This window comes from Cinclus cinclus, chromosome 3 (genome assembly GCF_963662255.1).
Source record: "Cinclus cinclus chromosome 3, bCinCin1.1, whole genome shotgun sequence".
In the NCBI taxonomy this organism is placed as follows: domain Eukaryota; kingdom Metazoa; phylum Chordata; class Aves; order Passeriformes; family Cinclidae; genus Cinclus; species Cinclus cinclus.
This window is the reverse complement of record NC_085048.1, coordinates 53924808-53941482: the sequence shown is the minus strand read 5'-3', so window position 1 is coordinate 53941482 and position 16675 is coordinate 53924808. Positions and strand designations below refer to the sequence as shown.

Here is a 16675-nt window from a genome sequence, read left to right as displayed (position 1 = left end):
GTTGGAATTATAAATGGGGCGGGACATCTGCTTCCTGTAAAAGTGGGAGAAGTTTTAACAAACACCTTCTCATCAGAAGTTGTGGAGTGTTTTACAGTACTTTTTGCTGTCCCACACCCACCTTCATCCTTGCAGTTTAGGTAGTCATTCAGTCAGCATGAGCCAGGTTTTTGGGAGGATTACAAAAGATACAGCTGTTATCACTTGTGGTTTAATGTGCATGGGTTTAATGTCAATTGCAAAATCTCCCAAGATTTTTCTTTTCTCTGTTCAGACATTGTTAATCCTTTATTTAAGCATCACCCTAAGTTTCTTTCTCTTTAGTCTACTCTTGCAGCAAGATTGTTATTCTCCTTTCTCAATTCAAAATAAAACACAGATTTAATGTTACCTTGCAATACAAAAGAGGTGAGATAAGGAGAACCCTATCCTGCTGCAATTGTTAGAGAGCTTACGAAAGATTTTAGGGGCAAAAATATTTAGTGTGCTTATGCTATGTAGTAAGAATAAATGAGAATTTACTTGAAGACAGGAAAACAAGAAAAGAGGCAGTTGAAGTTGAGAATTCTAAATTTGCAATCTGATATGATTTATTTCTTCCCGATATCACTTCTGAGACAAATGCTGTCTGCTACTCTGTTCCATTGCTTTCTGGCACCCTGTTGGCTGTTACACCAGAGCTGTGTGAGATCATGTGAGGTCTTCCCTATCAGTGCAGGAGGGAATCAGAAAAAGCCACTTTCAAAAAAACGGGTTTCTTGATTGCTTGACTGTAGTGAAGGTAACACCAGAGGCTTTACAAGCTGCAAGAATAGATTGATGGCAGAACTTCAGTGTTTTGTCCCTCCATATCTCTTTTTTTCTGTGAACTACAAAACTGGAGGAACTGACAAAGCATTGAGATAGGGCGTGCAAGACCCAATGTTGTGTTTCTTGAGGGATAGCTAAATCTTGTATCAACATGCAACTCTGGAAAAAAGAAATGTATCAAGCGGATGTGATAGAGAAGTTTGGTGTTTTAGGAAGACTATAACTTACCCTCTTGGTCAGTGCCCTTATTTAGTTAACTCATCAACCTCTTCACAGTTAATTCAGTGACTACTGGGAGTATAAAGAAAGACACAGGCTCAGCAGAGAGGTGTGCCTCCTTTAGCAGGATTCTCATGTCTATTCCTCTTCTCTCCATATCCCCCCTCCCCACCATGAAAAGCACTGAAGTTGCAAGCTTATAGGAAACTGAGCTCATGAAAGAAATCCCTCCTGCTGTGGACATCAAATAAAGGCATTAACTGAACATGTATAGACCTCTTCAGACAGGGGCTGTATACTTGCTTCTGCAGTATAAAGCCAAGTTCTTATTGTAATTATAACTTCGATTATGAAAACCGGGACAGTTGGAGGTGCAAAACCTTTCTTGTTTCGTATTGAGCAAGTTTGTACCACCCACTGCTGTTGTGTCTAAATTTAATCACTTAAGATGTGTGACTTGGTTTCCTCAGTTTCTTTTATTGTTAGAACAATATCATAGGGATGTGTTTACAGGGTGACTTATTTAGCTTAGTTCTGAGGAATTTTCTGGAGATGTTGCCTTTTTGACTGTATAATCAAATTGTGATATTAATTTTGAGATTGGTATACAATTTTTTATTCGTTTGTACATGTATTTCATGCATTTCTGGATATTTTGAAAAGTAAAACAAAAAAGTGCAGGATGACTATGACTTCTTTGAAGATTTGTATATCAAGTCTTATAAAATTGTTTTAGCTACTTTCTGAGGAAAAAAATGTTTTTCTTAGAGATATATGAAAAAAAATCACCACCATCTCTGATAATTTTGAAATTAAGCAGTGTGGATTGATACTCTCTGATCAGCAGAAATTTCAATTTTTCTCAGGGAAAGTTGAGTTTGGTTTTCTAGATACTGTTCATTTGTCATTTTGATGACAAAGTTTTACAGTATTATGTAAATAATATACCTACCATTTGGAAGGAACAGGAGCATTTCTGTGTAAGGTACAAAGGTGATAGCAAAATGTAATTTGATTAGTAGCAGCTTGAAAACTAGCATACTTAGCCAAGACATGGCTTTTAATAGCAAATTCTTTAATCTCAGCAGTCAAATGGAAACCTGCCTTTCACAGGTCTGTTACCTCTGAGATAAATAGTACTTACATAATGTTTAATACTCTATCACAACAAGCTTTATTAATACTATTGAGACTTGAAGAGTTTTATAAGAAGTGGTGGAAATGGCTACATAACTGTAATATTTAAGCTTGAAATGTATTCAGATGTCTCTAGTGTAGCAGTAAAGGTACTTACTTTTAATTCAATTCCCCTTTGGGGAATGCTTTGATTTTAGATAGTGAAGTGTTAAGTGATGAAGAGAAAACCCTCACACACCATGTAGCTACTTTGATCTCAAGATGCTTAATGTGTATTTGCCTGTAGATAGTTCAGGGCTCCTATGTCTAGGCTTCTTAGTAAGGTAACTGTCAAGATGGTGTTTCCTTTGGCTCAGTATTGCTCCTCTCTTTGGCCAGAATGGCTTCTCTTGTATATTTAGGCCTCTCTGAGCTTCATTTTTTATTTTTTTTTCATACTGGGGAATGGCTTTAACTATTTGACTGCCTATGGATGTGCTTTGGAAACCTGGAGGAAAAGTGTTGCTGCTACCTTGTGATTGAAACTAGTTCTCAATCAGCTTCAAGTGCTGTTTAAAGGTCTGTGTAAGTTAATTGCATCAAGCCTGAGCTAGATAACCTTCTTGACTTTTTTTGGGCATGAGTGGGAGCAGTTGAGCTCAGCAAGAGCCCTGAACCTAAGAGCCTCCTGCCTCTACTGGCGTGCAGTGAATGATAATCGTAATGGAGAGGTTTCCCAGGTTATAAAAATATAAATGTGATTGTAACTAACTTGCTAAACTTTAGGCCAGAAAAACAGACCATCAATTTAAAATTAATTGTTTTCAGAAGATTGTAAGTAAATACCAGTGACAAATGATGAAATCTAAGCATTACAAACTTTTGTTGGACCCTTGTGTGCTTTTTTTTGTTGGCTCATTTCAATAAATAAGAAAATAGTAATTATACTACACTTCTAAAGCAATGCAGCACAATACAGTGCCACACAGATAACAGCATTTGTTTCTTCTAGTTATTTATTTTTTTTTTTTCAATAAATACCAGTAATATTAAGTTGGAAGGTCATTAGTACATATCCTGTTGTTACAGAGCTGTGATTCACCTTTAATTTCACTGAAGGAAGATTAAGCAGAAGTGATGAGAGTTATATATGATTTTATGTTGATTGGTATGAACTTCTTATCAAGAACCCAATCTTACCTTAATTTAAGATGTATACTCCCCAGCATTATTAATAATTTCAACAATATCTCTGACTTTTAATTTCCCAATTTTTAGACTCACTCTCATGTTCACCTTCCTTTTGTCCTATTCTTTGGTAATATTGCTCTTTCACTTCCAATGATTTTTTTTTTAAGGTCAGTGTCACCAAATAGTAGGGGGGTTGTACCTACCAGTTTCACTGGAGAATGTAGTTGCTCTTCAGAAAATTCATTCCCTGGATCTGCCAAGGAGCTCAGTAGAAAGAGAGCTGAAGTTACTTTTGAAAGAATCTTGGCCAATAACATTAGGAGTACCTTTAATAAAACAAATGGCCTTTCAATGAGCACACTTGAAATCTTATCAAGGAGAAGGAAGAGCACTAAGTTTTAGCTTAGGTCTTCCATGTGAACTCAAAATTTGAAAAGAAGTATTTCTTTAACCCTAGAAAGTTTAATAATCTACAAGAATTTATGAATTACTGCAAATTACTGCAAATAATTAGTCAGTAGAAGTAGTGATGCTCCATAACAAAACTGTTTTTATTGTTGCTTCTTTTAGTGTCAGTTGTGATAATGACAACTGAAGTTGGTTCAGAGACCGAAGTAAAGAAAGATTCTGAGCAGCTGGGACCAGACAAAGCCAAGGACAAGCCTGAAGAAGCATCAGAGACTCCAGGAGATCAAAAGTCCAGGGAAACATCCTCTGGAGAAGCTCAAGATTCTTCTGTCCCAGCACCAACTAGCCAAAGTAGTCCAAGCAGCCAGAAGAAGGAAAAATCCTCACCTGAAAGCAAGGGTATTTCTCGTTTCCTTCCCCCTTGGCTTAAGAAACAGAAGTCATACACCTTGGCAGAGCCCAAAGATGAGCCCAAGAAAAGGGCCACAGGGGAAGAGCAAGTAGTTGAAGAAAGTGAAAGCCAGGCACTAGAGGGGGTGGCTCAGCCAAGAAAGAGCTTGGAAGAAGCAGCTGAAAACCGGGAGAATGCTAAAGCAGATGACAAAGAAAAACACTCCGTTAGTAGTGCTGAAATACAGGTACGTGTGGGAAGGCTCCTAGGTACTTCGGAGTAATTTTAATGAAATCTGATTAATGAATTACGTAAGTCATGTAAAGCTTTATTAGGATCGTACTGGGGGAAAAAGTGACTGCTATTCCAGTTGCTAGGTTCCAGTCCTGCTTTTTGTGAAGTTGCATGTCAACTCTTAACATTCAGACTTCATATTCTAGGGTGGAAAAGGCACACAGAGAATATTTTGTGTCAGGAGGGGCTGAGACAGTTATTACTGGTCAGCCTGGGGAAGGGAAGGAGGAAGGGGAATCTTACCAATGTATATTAATACCTGAATGGAAGGAATGCAGAGAAGCCAGACCCTTCTCCGTGGTATGCAGTTAGATGACAAAAGGCAAGGGACCCAAATTAAACCCATGAAATTACCTTTCAAATCACAAGAAAATCTTTTTTATTCTGATGGTGATAGTACCTTTCCTTGGCAAGCAATGTAGTCAGGTGGTGGTGGTGCAGATCATAGCCTCCTAAGGTGGTAAAGGAGGGAAGTCAGACATTGAAACGGGTCGATCAGAGATAGTATGGAGTCTTCGCCTATGAAAATATCCAAAACCCAACTGGATATGGTCTTGGGGAAATTGCCCTGTGTGGCCCTAGAGGCACTGGACTAGATCTCAAGAGATCCCTTCCAACCTCAACCATACTGTGATTCTTATACTTCTTACCTCAACAATTCTATCTATCACTTCCACTGGGGTTTAGTTTAGTATAATTCTAGGAGCTTCTAAACAAAGTTGTTTCTCTTTGGAAGGAAGCAAATAACTCATATTAAAAATAAAAACAGAATGTCATTTCAAGGAAATGGAAAAAAAGGCACATTCTCTGGTTTGGGAGCAAGAATATTTGGTCCCTAAAAGAAGACCTTAATGCTCATGCTGGTTGTTGTGTTTCCAGTACGTGCTTAACTTTAATGAATGGTTACTGTCTTATTTATTAGTAGCTTATAAAAGGAATGAACAAGTTAAAAATATCCTCCTTCCTGAGTTTGTTTAACTGTATTTATGTAGCCTTCCAAAGATGGTAAAGAAACAGAAGTAGAGGAAGATGCAGAGAAAAAGGAAGAAAAACAAGAAGAAAAAGAAAATAGGGAGACAAAAGAAGTGCAGACAGCTGAAATTAAAGTAGATAACATTCCTCAGAAGTCTCCAAAGAAAATCAAAACTGTGCAGTGTAAGGTGATGCTTCTGGATGGCACGGAATACAGCTGTGACCTAGAGGTAAGGCATCAAGTCATTGTATAAAGAGCTTTTTCTATAGGGAAAAATAGAACTTGCTTTCATTGTACTGAGTGTTTAACTCTATTGCTAGGAATCAGTTAACATTTCAGTTTAAAATTCCATCTTTAAAACCATATCAGTTTATTCTTAAAAACACCCTCTTCAGTACACTAGCTGATTATTTGACAGCTCAACCTTGATTATTTTTCTGAAACATCAAGGTTTTCCTGAAGGTAGTGTTACATGTGCTAATAAAGTTTTCTTGAGTTCATTAAGTTTTTTAAAAATTGTCTCAGTTGGAGATAAATTTAAACTTTTAAAACTTTAAAGTTTGAAAGAAATTTTCTTCAGAAAGAAAAGCTCCATTACAGCTATAAAACACATATTTATATTTTAAGTTCTTCTCTAATTCCACATTTTCACAAAAATTAACTGCAGGGTAGTAACCCTGGAGTAGTTGTTGGTTTGTGATTTTTTTCACACATAAATCAGGATGTTTAAATCTGAATTATATCTCTGTTTTAATTAAAGGCTACATGAGTTTTATCTTCCTGGGCTTTTCCCCCATCCTAAAATGAGACTTAAATGAAGTGGTGGCTTACCACAGATCTAAGAATATACCATTTTGTATTTATAACTGCAGTATTTTATATCTGTCATGATTCAGTTAAGTCATTTGGCAAGAAATAAGTTTTCTTATATTTTGCAGTAAGGGTTTCCTATAAGAGCTATAGTAAAATTAATTTAAGAGGGGGAAAAAGGTGGTGAAGAAACAATTTGCTTTATATGTTCATTTGAATTATTTATAGGACATGAGCAGCACTGGCTGCAATTTTATGGATGAATTCATGTTCTTAAATACATGTAGAGTTTTTTATGCTCTACTACCATATCAAAATACTTGAAAGTCTCAGAAAGCTGTATCAACTGATAACTGAAATTCAGTTTGTGCTTTCTGCAAAAGATTCTAGTAGATTTCTGATACTCTTTTTTTAGTCTTTCTTCAATATTTACTGTTTGGGCAAATGTTGGTTTATTTCTGCTTTTACAAAGTTACTGAAATGATACAAGAATTAAAAAGCAAAGAAACAAAATTTTTGCAGTCAAAGCCCAGTGTACCTTGGTTGACTTTCTAGTAAATCAGCTTCTAGTTTGGGGCAGTTGTCATGATTTTCACATTCCTTTTCCAGTTTACTATGTATTGTAGACCAGCTTCTTTATATTTAAAATATATACTTGCTAATGACAAACTGAAAAATACCTTGTTCTCGTTACTGTTATTTGATGGCTCTTGGTAGAATCTGATCTTTTTCTAATAGTCATTCTAAACCTTCATGATAAACAGTAATAAAATCTGAGCTACAACACTACTGGGGACTTTTCTGTTTGACTTGCAATCCTGTTCCTTTTTTCTTGTAGAACTGCATCAGTTTGTATTCGTATACATTAAAAGGAGTGTGAAAGAAAACAAAATATGAGAACAAAACTCCATTAATTTAGTCTCTGTTAAATTTTGCCAATTGTTCCTTCCACTGTATGTGTCTTTATATAATACAATACCTGGCAACAGGCATAAAAGGAAAGAAAGTCACGATGCAGTAGCTTCAGTGTCAGCACACAGATCAAGGCTGATCAGGATGCTCAGCAGTAACTAAATACTGAGAGTTTTATGGCCAATTAGTAGATATAATAATATACAATTAATTAGTAACAGTGATGAATTATAATATGAGGACTTAATACTTGAGTTCAGCTATTATATACCTTAGATTTGCTAGAATCTAAATAGAAAATCTTCAATTAATAATAATGCTTTGTTTCTTAAAATAAAAAAAAAGCTTTGATGCATTATTCTAAGAAAATAAGCTGTTTCAGTCAGAAGAACTTTTCCAGACTGAGTATTTTCAGATCAGTAAGTGTTTAATGGCAAAAGCTTGAAGATGTAATTTGGAAACTAATGGGAAAAGGGAGGGTTATGGTTACATGTGGGAACATTTGAGATAGAGAGACCAGTCCATGGGACCTTATAGAATGCACCCACCAGTACTGAGTGAGCTGGCTGGTGTTGCTTCAAGGTCAAACTTGACCATATTGGGCATGTCCCAGCAGTTAGGGGATTTCTTTCATGGGGAGGGGAAAGTAAATGTCATTCCTATTCTTAAGAAACATTTTTTTAATGCCATCTTTCCAGGTTTCCAGGTTTTTTAAATTCACAGTTTTGTGTATGGACCTTTTAGCAATATGACTTGGTCTCACTTAGTACCTGTTTTTCCTCGAGGTTTTTTTTTTTGGTGCATTTTTTGTTTGTTTGTTTGGGGTTTTTTTGTTTGTTTGTTTGTTTTCTTGCATAAGATAAATCCCTAAATAGTTGAGAACTCTTAGGCTTGTTCTGCACTTCTACAATTAAAAGGCTTCATACTGTCTGGAAGGGCAGATGAGTTCAGGTATAATATTCCTAGCAATTCCTATTAACAGCTGGTAAAATAGCAGTTCTTTTCTTACTGCTCATTGAATTCCATTATATATGCCAGTTGATTAGTCTGACACCTCTCTCTTCATTTCCTTCTGTTTTCACTCATTTTAAAAAGCAGTCTTAGTATAGATTGAAGTGCTAGGTGAGGAGTTCTGACAGGTTTTTTTACTTCATTTCCATTTTTTTTCTGTCTATCTAGTTAGTAATTTTTCCTGAGAGGACAGAATATCCACTGACAATAGTTTGTGTGCTTAGGAAGAAATGCCATTTCAGTAGACCAGAAATTACTCTGTAAACTCCTATCCACGTGATAGATTTCTATCCTGCTTATGTTCCCTTTTGCTTTGTGAGCTAATTTAGTTTTAAACATACTTATGGTTATGTTTCTTCAGCTCTGGTGGTTTAAAACATTTCTACATATTTAATTTTTTATAACACTATTTTGAATATGGAAGGAAACATTGTTTCATATATCTTGTACAAAAACCAATTTTTACATAAACCAAACCACCCCCTTCCCCACTTTCCATTCTCCCCCAACACTGAAGCTGATTTTGTTTTTTATTTTGCAAAGTAACATTTGGTACAAATTGAATTAGAGTAATTTCTCAAAGATGGCTGAAATAGAGTTTTTTCAAGCTTATAAAATTGGTATTTCAATTCAGTGAAGTGTTACTGAGCTTTTACAGAATATACAAAACAATTGTATTAGAAAAGAGGTTACAGTTTTTGCTTAAGGTTAGTGTTTAATGACAGTTCATCTGGAATTAGTTTCTAAAAAAATGTGTCATCTCTGAGACTTAGACTACGGAGCAAAAGCTTTGTAGAGGTTTTTCTGGACCAGGCTCTCCATGCTTCTCTAAACATTTTTAGAAATGCAACATTTACCAAGTGACAAGTAGATATCCTAACTTGTAAATTGAGTTCAATTATATTCTGAAACATTTCAGTTCTGTAGTATGAAGCTGAGATAGGCAGAGGGATTAATATAAGTGAATTGGTGTAGTCCTCTAATTGTAATGTGGCTGAAGCAAATTTGTGTCTGTTGACATACTTGGTTTCTGTCCTGGCTGTCACAGACTGGTTTTTGTAAAAATAGTCTTTATATTCTCAAGGATCTTCTTGTCTTGGTAAGGCAGGATCCCCTGTAAGCAAGGGGTTAATGCTACATTATTGTCAGCTGAGAAGGACGTGGGTGGAAGTAGGTTTTGCATAAGGAAATCATATATAATTTTTTTTTTTACTCTGGAATCTTCAGATAGGAGTTTTTTGAGCAAATATATGTAGTAAATGGAATATATATGTACTTTAAAAGAAAAAATTATAAACCAGCAAAAATTGCAGTCCAGTTATAAACTTAATTATAGCACTAAAAATTTGTATGTATGTACATTTTGTTCTAACTGGAACTAGATCCATTTATTTTGGATAGATTAGGTGCATGTGCAAATGTAGCATCTGTTGTGCTAATAAAAAGGGATTTATTACTATTTAAAGTCTAGTTAATATGATATTGATGTAACTTCTGCCTAATGAGGCATTTTCTTGGAATCTGTATTGAGTTAAAGCACCTTTTGGAAAAAAGATATGTATGTGACATGCAGGTTGCAGTGAGAAATACATCAGAACAAAAACTGGGTTCTATGACAAAATGTTCTGAAAGTGAATTCCTGTGGCGAGTGGTACAGAATAGAAATGGGTGGGAGATGCTCACTTGGGAAAAATATAGCTTCAAGATGTTGAGATAGTGTACTTACATATGAATTTGTGGGGGAAAATGTAAAGTTCACTCCTGGTGAATTAGCATGTTTTTAATGGGGTATTAAAACATCTTCTCAAATGACTGTAATTTGATGCTATTCTTCTGTAGTTCAGAATTTGTCATCAAATGTTGCTGTATGAATACAGATACATTTTAACCTTTCTTGTTTCTTTGCCACTTGGGTTTTGTGTATTGATAATTAATTTCTTTTTTGCAGCCAGCTAGTATTGCTTGACAGTGGAGTTATTTCTTCGGGCTTGTTTTTGCACGTCTTTCCTATTGCCCCGGGCATGTCTGACGTGGCTGATCTTTAGATTTCAGCATAAAGAAAATCTCAAATATTTTGTGGTTTTTGATGTTACTTTGTAAATTAATTTATCACCTCTTGAGAGTCATCTACTCTTTTCCCTGAGAACTTTTTATTTTGCTTTAGTAGCTCTTCTGACTGGTGTGAACTTGCCAGTTTGAACTTGAAGTCAATAATTCTTTATTTGTGGAACTGTTTGAACAGATATTTCAGTTTCTTTTGTGATTATTTTCTTTTTACTTCTCATCTATCTTTGTACTTTCATTACTTTTGAAGATGCAAATTTGAAGGACCTGGTTTGAAGTCTTTCTGGAGTATAGCTTCTTCAAATATCCTTGTCTGAATGCCAGTGCAGATACAACACCTGTATCTGTAAGGTACTCACTGTTGCCTAGAGAAGTCCATGAAGTGAGAGCATTATTAAGTTAACCCTTGTGCTGAATGAAACCTGTTCCTCAGTTTTTCATCATTTGAAATTCTGACTGAAGTGTTTTGTGGTCTTGATCTTTCCCAGAAATGAACTGCACTCAATTCACCAGTGCAGAGATGCTGATTGTAATCTTGCATGGTTGATAAAATGTGGTCTGTAAATAATTACTCTGCATCTTGGCTACTTGCTCTGGGAAATGAAAATTTGAGTGGGAGTAGTGTTACGAACATTTATAGCAGCCACTCTTCAAACTTGCTTTATATTTCTATTCTGGAACGTGTAAAGTTTTATATGGCAGCAAAATATCCTCCATTACAATGTTATATTAAATTCTTTTAACTTTTAGTATTTTAGTTCCTTAAGTCCATAGGTTCCATATTAATAAAATTATAATAATGAAATTATGATAAATTAATTTTCTATGTTTGGTTGCTTTAAAGCGATCTTCTGAAATAAATCACAAAATTATTGCATGCAAGTACTATAGTAAACAACATGAATTACATGTACACAGTATGTGAACAATTAATTTAATTATTTTAAGGTTAAAACTATTGTAACTCTTAAAGATAACAACTACTTAGCCTCAGAATCTTCGGAGTAATATGTGAATGCCTGGAGAGATGGAAAGAGGAAGAGGCTATTGTTGCATAGTTCTGGAGGAGCATGGCTTAAAACAAGCTGTGGACTGTGAAAAAAAACTTTTCAATTACCTTTCATTACTTTAAAGAGAGTTAAAGGAATAACAACGTGTAAGTTTATCTCAGACAGTTGTCAGGGTACTGAGGATGAAAACTAATGAGTGGTATTTGCCAAAAACTGTGACCGAAACTTTGTGCTTGCTTGAAATGACAGAACCATATTAAAGGATAAAATAACCTTGGTTCATGATTCAATAGCATAATATTTGAGATGTAATGGCAGTTGAGTTTTGATAGCTTGAATGTGTAGACTATTGGAATGTTTAAGACTTAATTTTTAGGAGCAATTTTAATTTTTTTAAAGCAGTGCAAATGATGTAATTTTGACCTACTCCTTTCATGATAATTGATCTCCGTGGGAGGTATAAATTACTAATATATTACTGTGAGCTACATGTATCTCTTGCTTTCATGGGGGAAATAAACTTGCTTTTCCCCTTCTCTTTCTGTGGTTTTGTAGATAGTTGTGAAGAAATTCTGTCATTGAAATTGGGATCTGCAGAAAAGACTAGTTCACATTTTCTGTTTTAAATATAAATGGTGCTTTAGTAGAGAATAGCACAGTCCAAACAAACAAAAACAAGTACTAAGTGCATAATGATTATTAGTTAGAAGCAAATGAAGATCCTATTTGGTTTGTTTACTGTATTCAGTCAGTGGTCTAATTAAATATTTATGACAAAAGGCATTTAAAGGATGCCAGCACTGACCGTATTTTATGCACGTATGAACAAATGAAATACATCAGAGTTGACACAGACTCTCTGGTTACTTACAGTTTGCTAATACAAAGTAAAAATATGTTTGCTCAATGTACAATTAAGATCAGTCTTTAACCCTGAATTAAGAAAACTCTGAATGAAGCTGATATGGAGCAGATGTTTAATTGTAGCTGAGTTTTGATTTGCAAATCTTTTTTCTGACTGCTCAGATGTCTAGTCTAGGTTTATTCAAGCACTAAGTGGTCTGTTTAAAGTATGACTTCTTTTATTTAGATAAAGGAAAATAGGGATGATGTTAAATTTGGCACATTCTTAAAATATTTGTCTAGGTTCAACAGACACCACTGAAAGTAATGTTTATGTGTGAAGTCATCTCAGTCCCTGGGGATTTTTTGCCTTCCTCTGCAACATTGAGCATGGCCCCTTGCCAAAAGCTCCTCTGGGACATTCTGCCTATGTTCTCTCCTGCTGATTTTGCATCTCCAAGGCATTACTCATGCCTTTGTTCTGTCTTTCTTTGCCACTCCAGGTTTGTAGCAGGAGTGAGCTCCTGTGTTCCCTTGGTTCAGTTTTCCCTATGGTTCTTGTTTGTACAAAGCAGTCTGGTTTGCTGCTGCACGGGAACTGGCACTTTTCAGCTCTCTCTGCATGCAATACAAGTGCAGGCTAGGCATGAGAGCACTTTTCATGCATCACTGGCCAAGAAGCACAGCAAAGCAATTTTTTACAGCCAGAAAAATACCCTTGTAATTGATAAGTGTCATACTTTTGAAAACAGCCCAGGCTGTTGAACATCTCCTCTTTTGCATGTGACCAGTACCAACCCTTATTCTTCAGGTCTTAGGAAACAGGGACTGCATGGTTCATATTCCAGCTTCTTCTTTCTGTGTCCTTGCCTTTGCCAAGACTGCAAGGGATGTTTTGATTTTTAAAACAAAACAGAAGAATGCATTAGCCTGGGCATGGCCACAGAATTGCATTGTGCTAATGCCTGTGAGCATTGGCTCTTAAACCGATTCAAAGAAATAAAATTAAACCTTTTTTCCTCCTCTAAATATGTGTCTTTGAAAATGTTTTTGGAGCTGAAAAAACCATGTCATTTCAGGGAAATACCAGTCTCGTAGTTAGTCAGCTCCTGGGTACTGCTCCTATGCTTGTCTGTAGATATATGTGGTAAGTCACTTTGGAGATGGACCCTCGCTCTGATAGAGTACTGTTGTTCTCAAATGCAATAAAATGTTTTATTACATTTCTCCAAGGGAAATGACTCAAGCATTTCTAGAAATGAGTACAAGAAGAAAAAAAAAATCTCTTGGGAAATAATAGGTATTGCATACTTCAGAAAGTCACTCGGTTTGGGAGCTTGTCCTGCATTTGGCTAAGGGTTTGATCTCTGAAGAGATATGTGGAGTTCTGCCATTCTTTGGAAACCCAGATTAACTGAATGAACGCAGAAAACTTTTTAAAACTGTATTTGTTTTTGTTGGCTTTTTTTTTTCCCTCATGATTTCTTCAGATGGTTACATTAGTTTGAGATGATCCACAGCTCTCATGCCCATCAGGTGGTGCATGCCTGCTTTCCACAGAGACATTGAATGCCTAGGCTGGGACATGATTACTCATTCAGTCCTTTCTGCTTGTGCAGGGCTGGGAGAAATGTGGAGGTTTTCCTCTGTGTGTGCTGCTGGAGAAAGGAAAAGGCAGGAATAAGAATAGGATAGACTGTTTCAGGTGGAAAGGACCTCCAAAGGTCATCGAGTTCAGCTGCCAGGTGACCAACTCTTTAAGGGTAAGGAAGTATCCATATCACAAGGGCTGACCTAAAGGTCATACCCAAATGACCTTTAAACACTGACATGCTTGGGACATCAGCCACCTCCTAGGAAGCTATTACACTGGCCGATCACCCTTGCAGTAAAGAGATGCTTTCCAGTGTCACATCTTAACCTTCCGTGGTGCAGCTTTGAACTGTTTCCACGTGTCCTATCACTTGATTCCCAGGAGCTCAGCACCTGCTTCTTCACGTTCCTCAAGAAGCTGTAGGGAGAAATGAGGCCACCCCTCAGCCTCCTTTTCTCTAACCTAGACAAGCCCTAAGTCCTAAGCCAGTCCTCTTAAGACATTGCTTCCAGCCCATTCCCCAGTGTTGTTGTTGCCTTCTGGACATATTCAGGGACTTTCACATCCTTCTTAATTTGTGGGCCCCAGAACTGCTCACAGTACTCGAGGTGTGACCATACCAAATCTGAGTGCAGCAGGATCATCACCTCTTTTGTCTGGATGGTTGAACACAGTGTTTGCTGCACCCCAGGATGGGATTTGCCCTCCTGGCTGCCTGGGTCATGCTGGCTGGCTCACACTGAGCTGCTGCTGACCAGCACTCCCAGATCCATTTCTGCGGGGCTGGTCTCCAGCCATTCCTCTCCCACCTTATACTTGTGCCCAGAAGTACTGTGTCCTAGGTACAGACTCTGCCATTTGCTATATTTCATGTTACTGATTGCCCAATGCTCAAATCTATCCACATTGCTCTGTGGGGTTTCTCATCCCTTAAGGGAGTCAGTAGCACCTCCCACTCGCATATCACCAGCAAACTTGCAAATGGTGCATTCAACTCGTGCATCCCTATCATAGATAGATGTATTGAACGGAACTGGTAGCTGTGAATGTTTATGTTGCATCAGTAGTTGGCAACTCTTATATAGCCAAACAGATCCATGATATCCTAATTCCCAGTTGCACAGAAGTTTCCATTGTGTATGTCAGCTGCAATTGCTTTGCTGTGGTTTGCTCCTTTTTTGAGAAGGAGGTAAAGGACAGAAAAATGCTACCTCTGGTTTTGTGAGGTGGTTGCATTATGAGGTGGCATCTGTGGTGTCTAAATACGGGCTTGAAATTGGTACTAGAATAGCCTTGGTTACATGTCTTCTTTTTATGTTCTCACTTAAAAGAAAGCATAACTTGGCAGCAATGCAGAATACTGCTGATCTGAGTACTCTAGTGTTTTTAAACTGCTGGATCTCTAAGCATCTCACTTCTCAGCCTCATGGCATAGCTAGGCTGAATGTGCTCCCCTTCTTGTGGGAGCAAGGATAGACTTACACTTTTACTGATATTTCTGCATTATAATTTGGAGCATTAATATTTCCCTGTTTTCAGTGCTAGTATTTGTTGTGCTATAAACACATATGTGTGTATATACGGATACGTAAATGTATATGTATGCATACATATGATAAGAATAGTGATTATAATTTGCACATTAGTTGTGACTATCACTTAACATCTCAAACATCTGGTAGAAAATGAAATGGAATCCGTTGTAAAAAGCAACAAACTGTGCAAAGCATGATGCTGCCTTCTTAAGAGTGCCCTTCTCTACTTCTGAACTGACTGGATCACAACAGTTATCTTCAATTCATGTTTAGAGACATTCTACTAGGAACACGAGTTTTTCCAGAGAAGTTATTGTGTTGGTTTGTGTAATATAATTTAAACTGTGTAGTAATACCTGTCCCCAAATGGTTTACAAAGAAACTACATTTGAAAAGTTTGAAAAAATAAATACTATCTTAGATTTTTAAAATTATATCACTATATATATATATAAAGTTAATAACTCAGAGTCTTTCATTTTTACAAGTAGGATCTTATAATGAAAACCATTGCTGGTGCTGAGAGGTTTCTTGTGCTTTTGAATCCATTACAGAGCTTTATAAATGCTACTTGCTGATGATATAATGTCTTTTCATTTTGCTGCTGCATAGAACGTAGTTTCACAAACCTAGGCTTTGTGATATGGTGGTGTTTTTCCTTATGTGGAAGAACCATGAGCTGACAAAAAGATATTTAAAGATACAGTGGACACTGCTAGTGTATCCAAGTTCTTTGTTGATTATGGCTTCCTAATAAGAAACTGCAGTATTTGACAGTTACACTTGCAATATATTTCCTATAGATTTGCCTGCTTTATGTTTCTATATGTCAAAAACTTGATGTTAACTGTGGGTTTTAGTGTATATAAACTTTACAAAAAAGCAGGTGATTCCAGATGTGGGCTTGATATTATTTTGCACTAATCTATAGATTTCCTGTGCTGAAATTCATATAACTGAAACTTGCATTTGCAAGGTGTGATCACTGACCTGCACATTGACTTTGGAAAAAGAGTGGTATCTATTACATGCATTGAAGATTCTTCGAACTCTCTCTTGCTTATATATTTGCTGTTTTCAATTTACCACTTTTCTATATTAGTGATTTTCTTTACTAAGCCGAAGGTGAAGCTGTCAAGAAAATTAAGTGGTTTCTTCAGATGCCTAGAGGAAGCGGTCATCTTTCTTGGGGATTAAGATTTTTTGAAAGTACCAAACAGACTTAAAATTCCCAGCTCCCCATTTGAGAATTCACAGTGACTCCTACTTTCCACTGCCTTGCTACTTGGGCTACTAAATGTGGTCATTTTATAATTTTGCTTCTGTGAAAGCTTTCTGATCTTCCTGAGCAGAATGTCTGCTCGACAATGCGATTTTGAATAAAGCTCTGGATTCTTGGGGAATAAATCAACAAAGCCCTCACTCTTTGCTCAGTGCATACCTTCTTTTCTCCCCTCTCCCTCCGCTCTTGGCCTTTACCGCCCTGTGCCGTGG

At 36.6% G+C, this 16675-nt stretch overlaps 1 protein-coding gene across 1 annotated transcript in view; it reads left to right on the top strand.

Annotated features, from left to right (window-relative positions):
• EPB41L2 (erythrocyte membrane protein band 4.1 like 2) overlaps positions 1 to 16675 on the top strand; it is a 103549-nt gene that overhangs the window by 38567 nt on the left and 48307 nt on the right. The window contains exons 2-4 of the mRNA XM_062489976.1: positions 3907 to 4388; positions 5133 to 5147; positions 5455 to 5631. Of these exons, the coding sequence (XP_062345960.1) occupies positions 3921 to 4388; positions 5133 to 5147; positions 5455 to 5631 (660 nt within the window). The 5' untranslated portion in view covers positions 3907 to 3920. The remainder of the gene's footprint in view (positions 1 to 3906; positions 4389 to 5132; positions 5148 to 5454; positions 5632 to 16675) is intronic.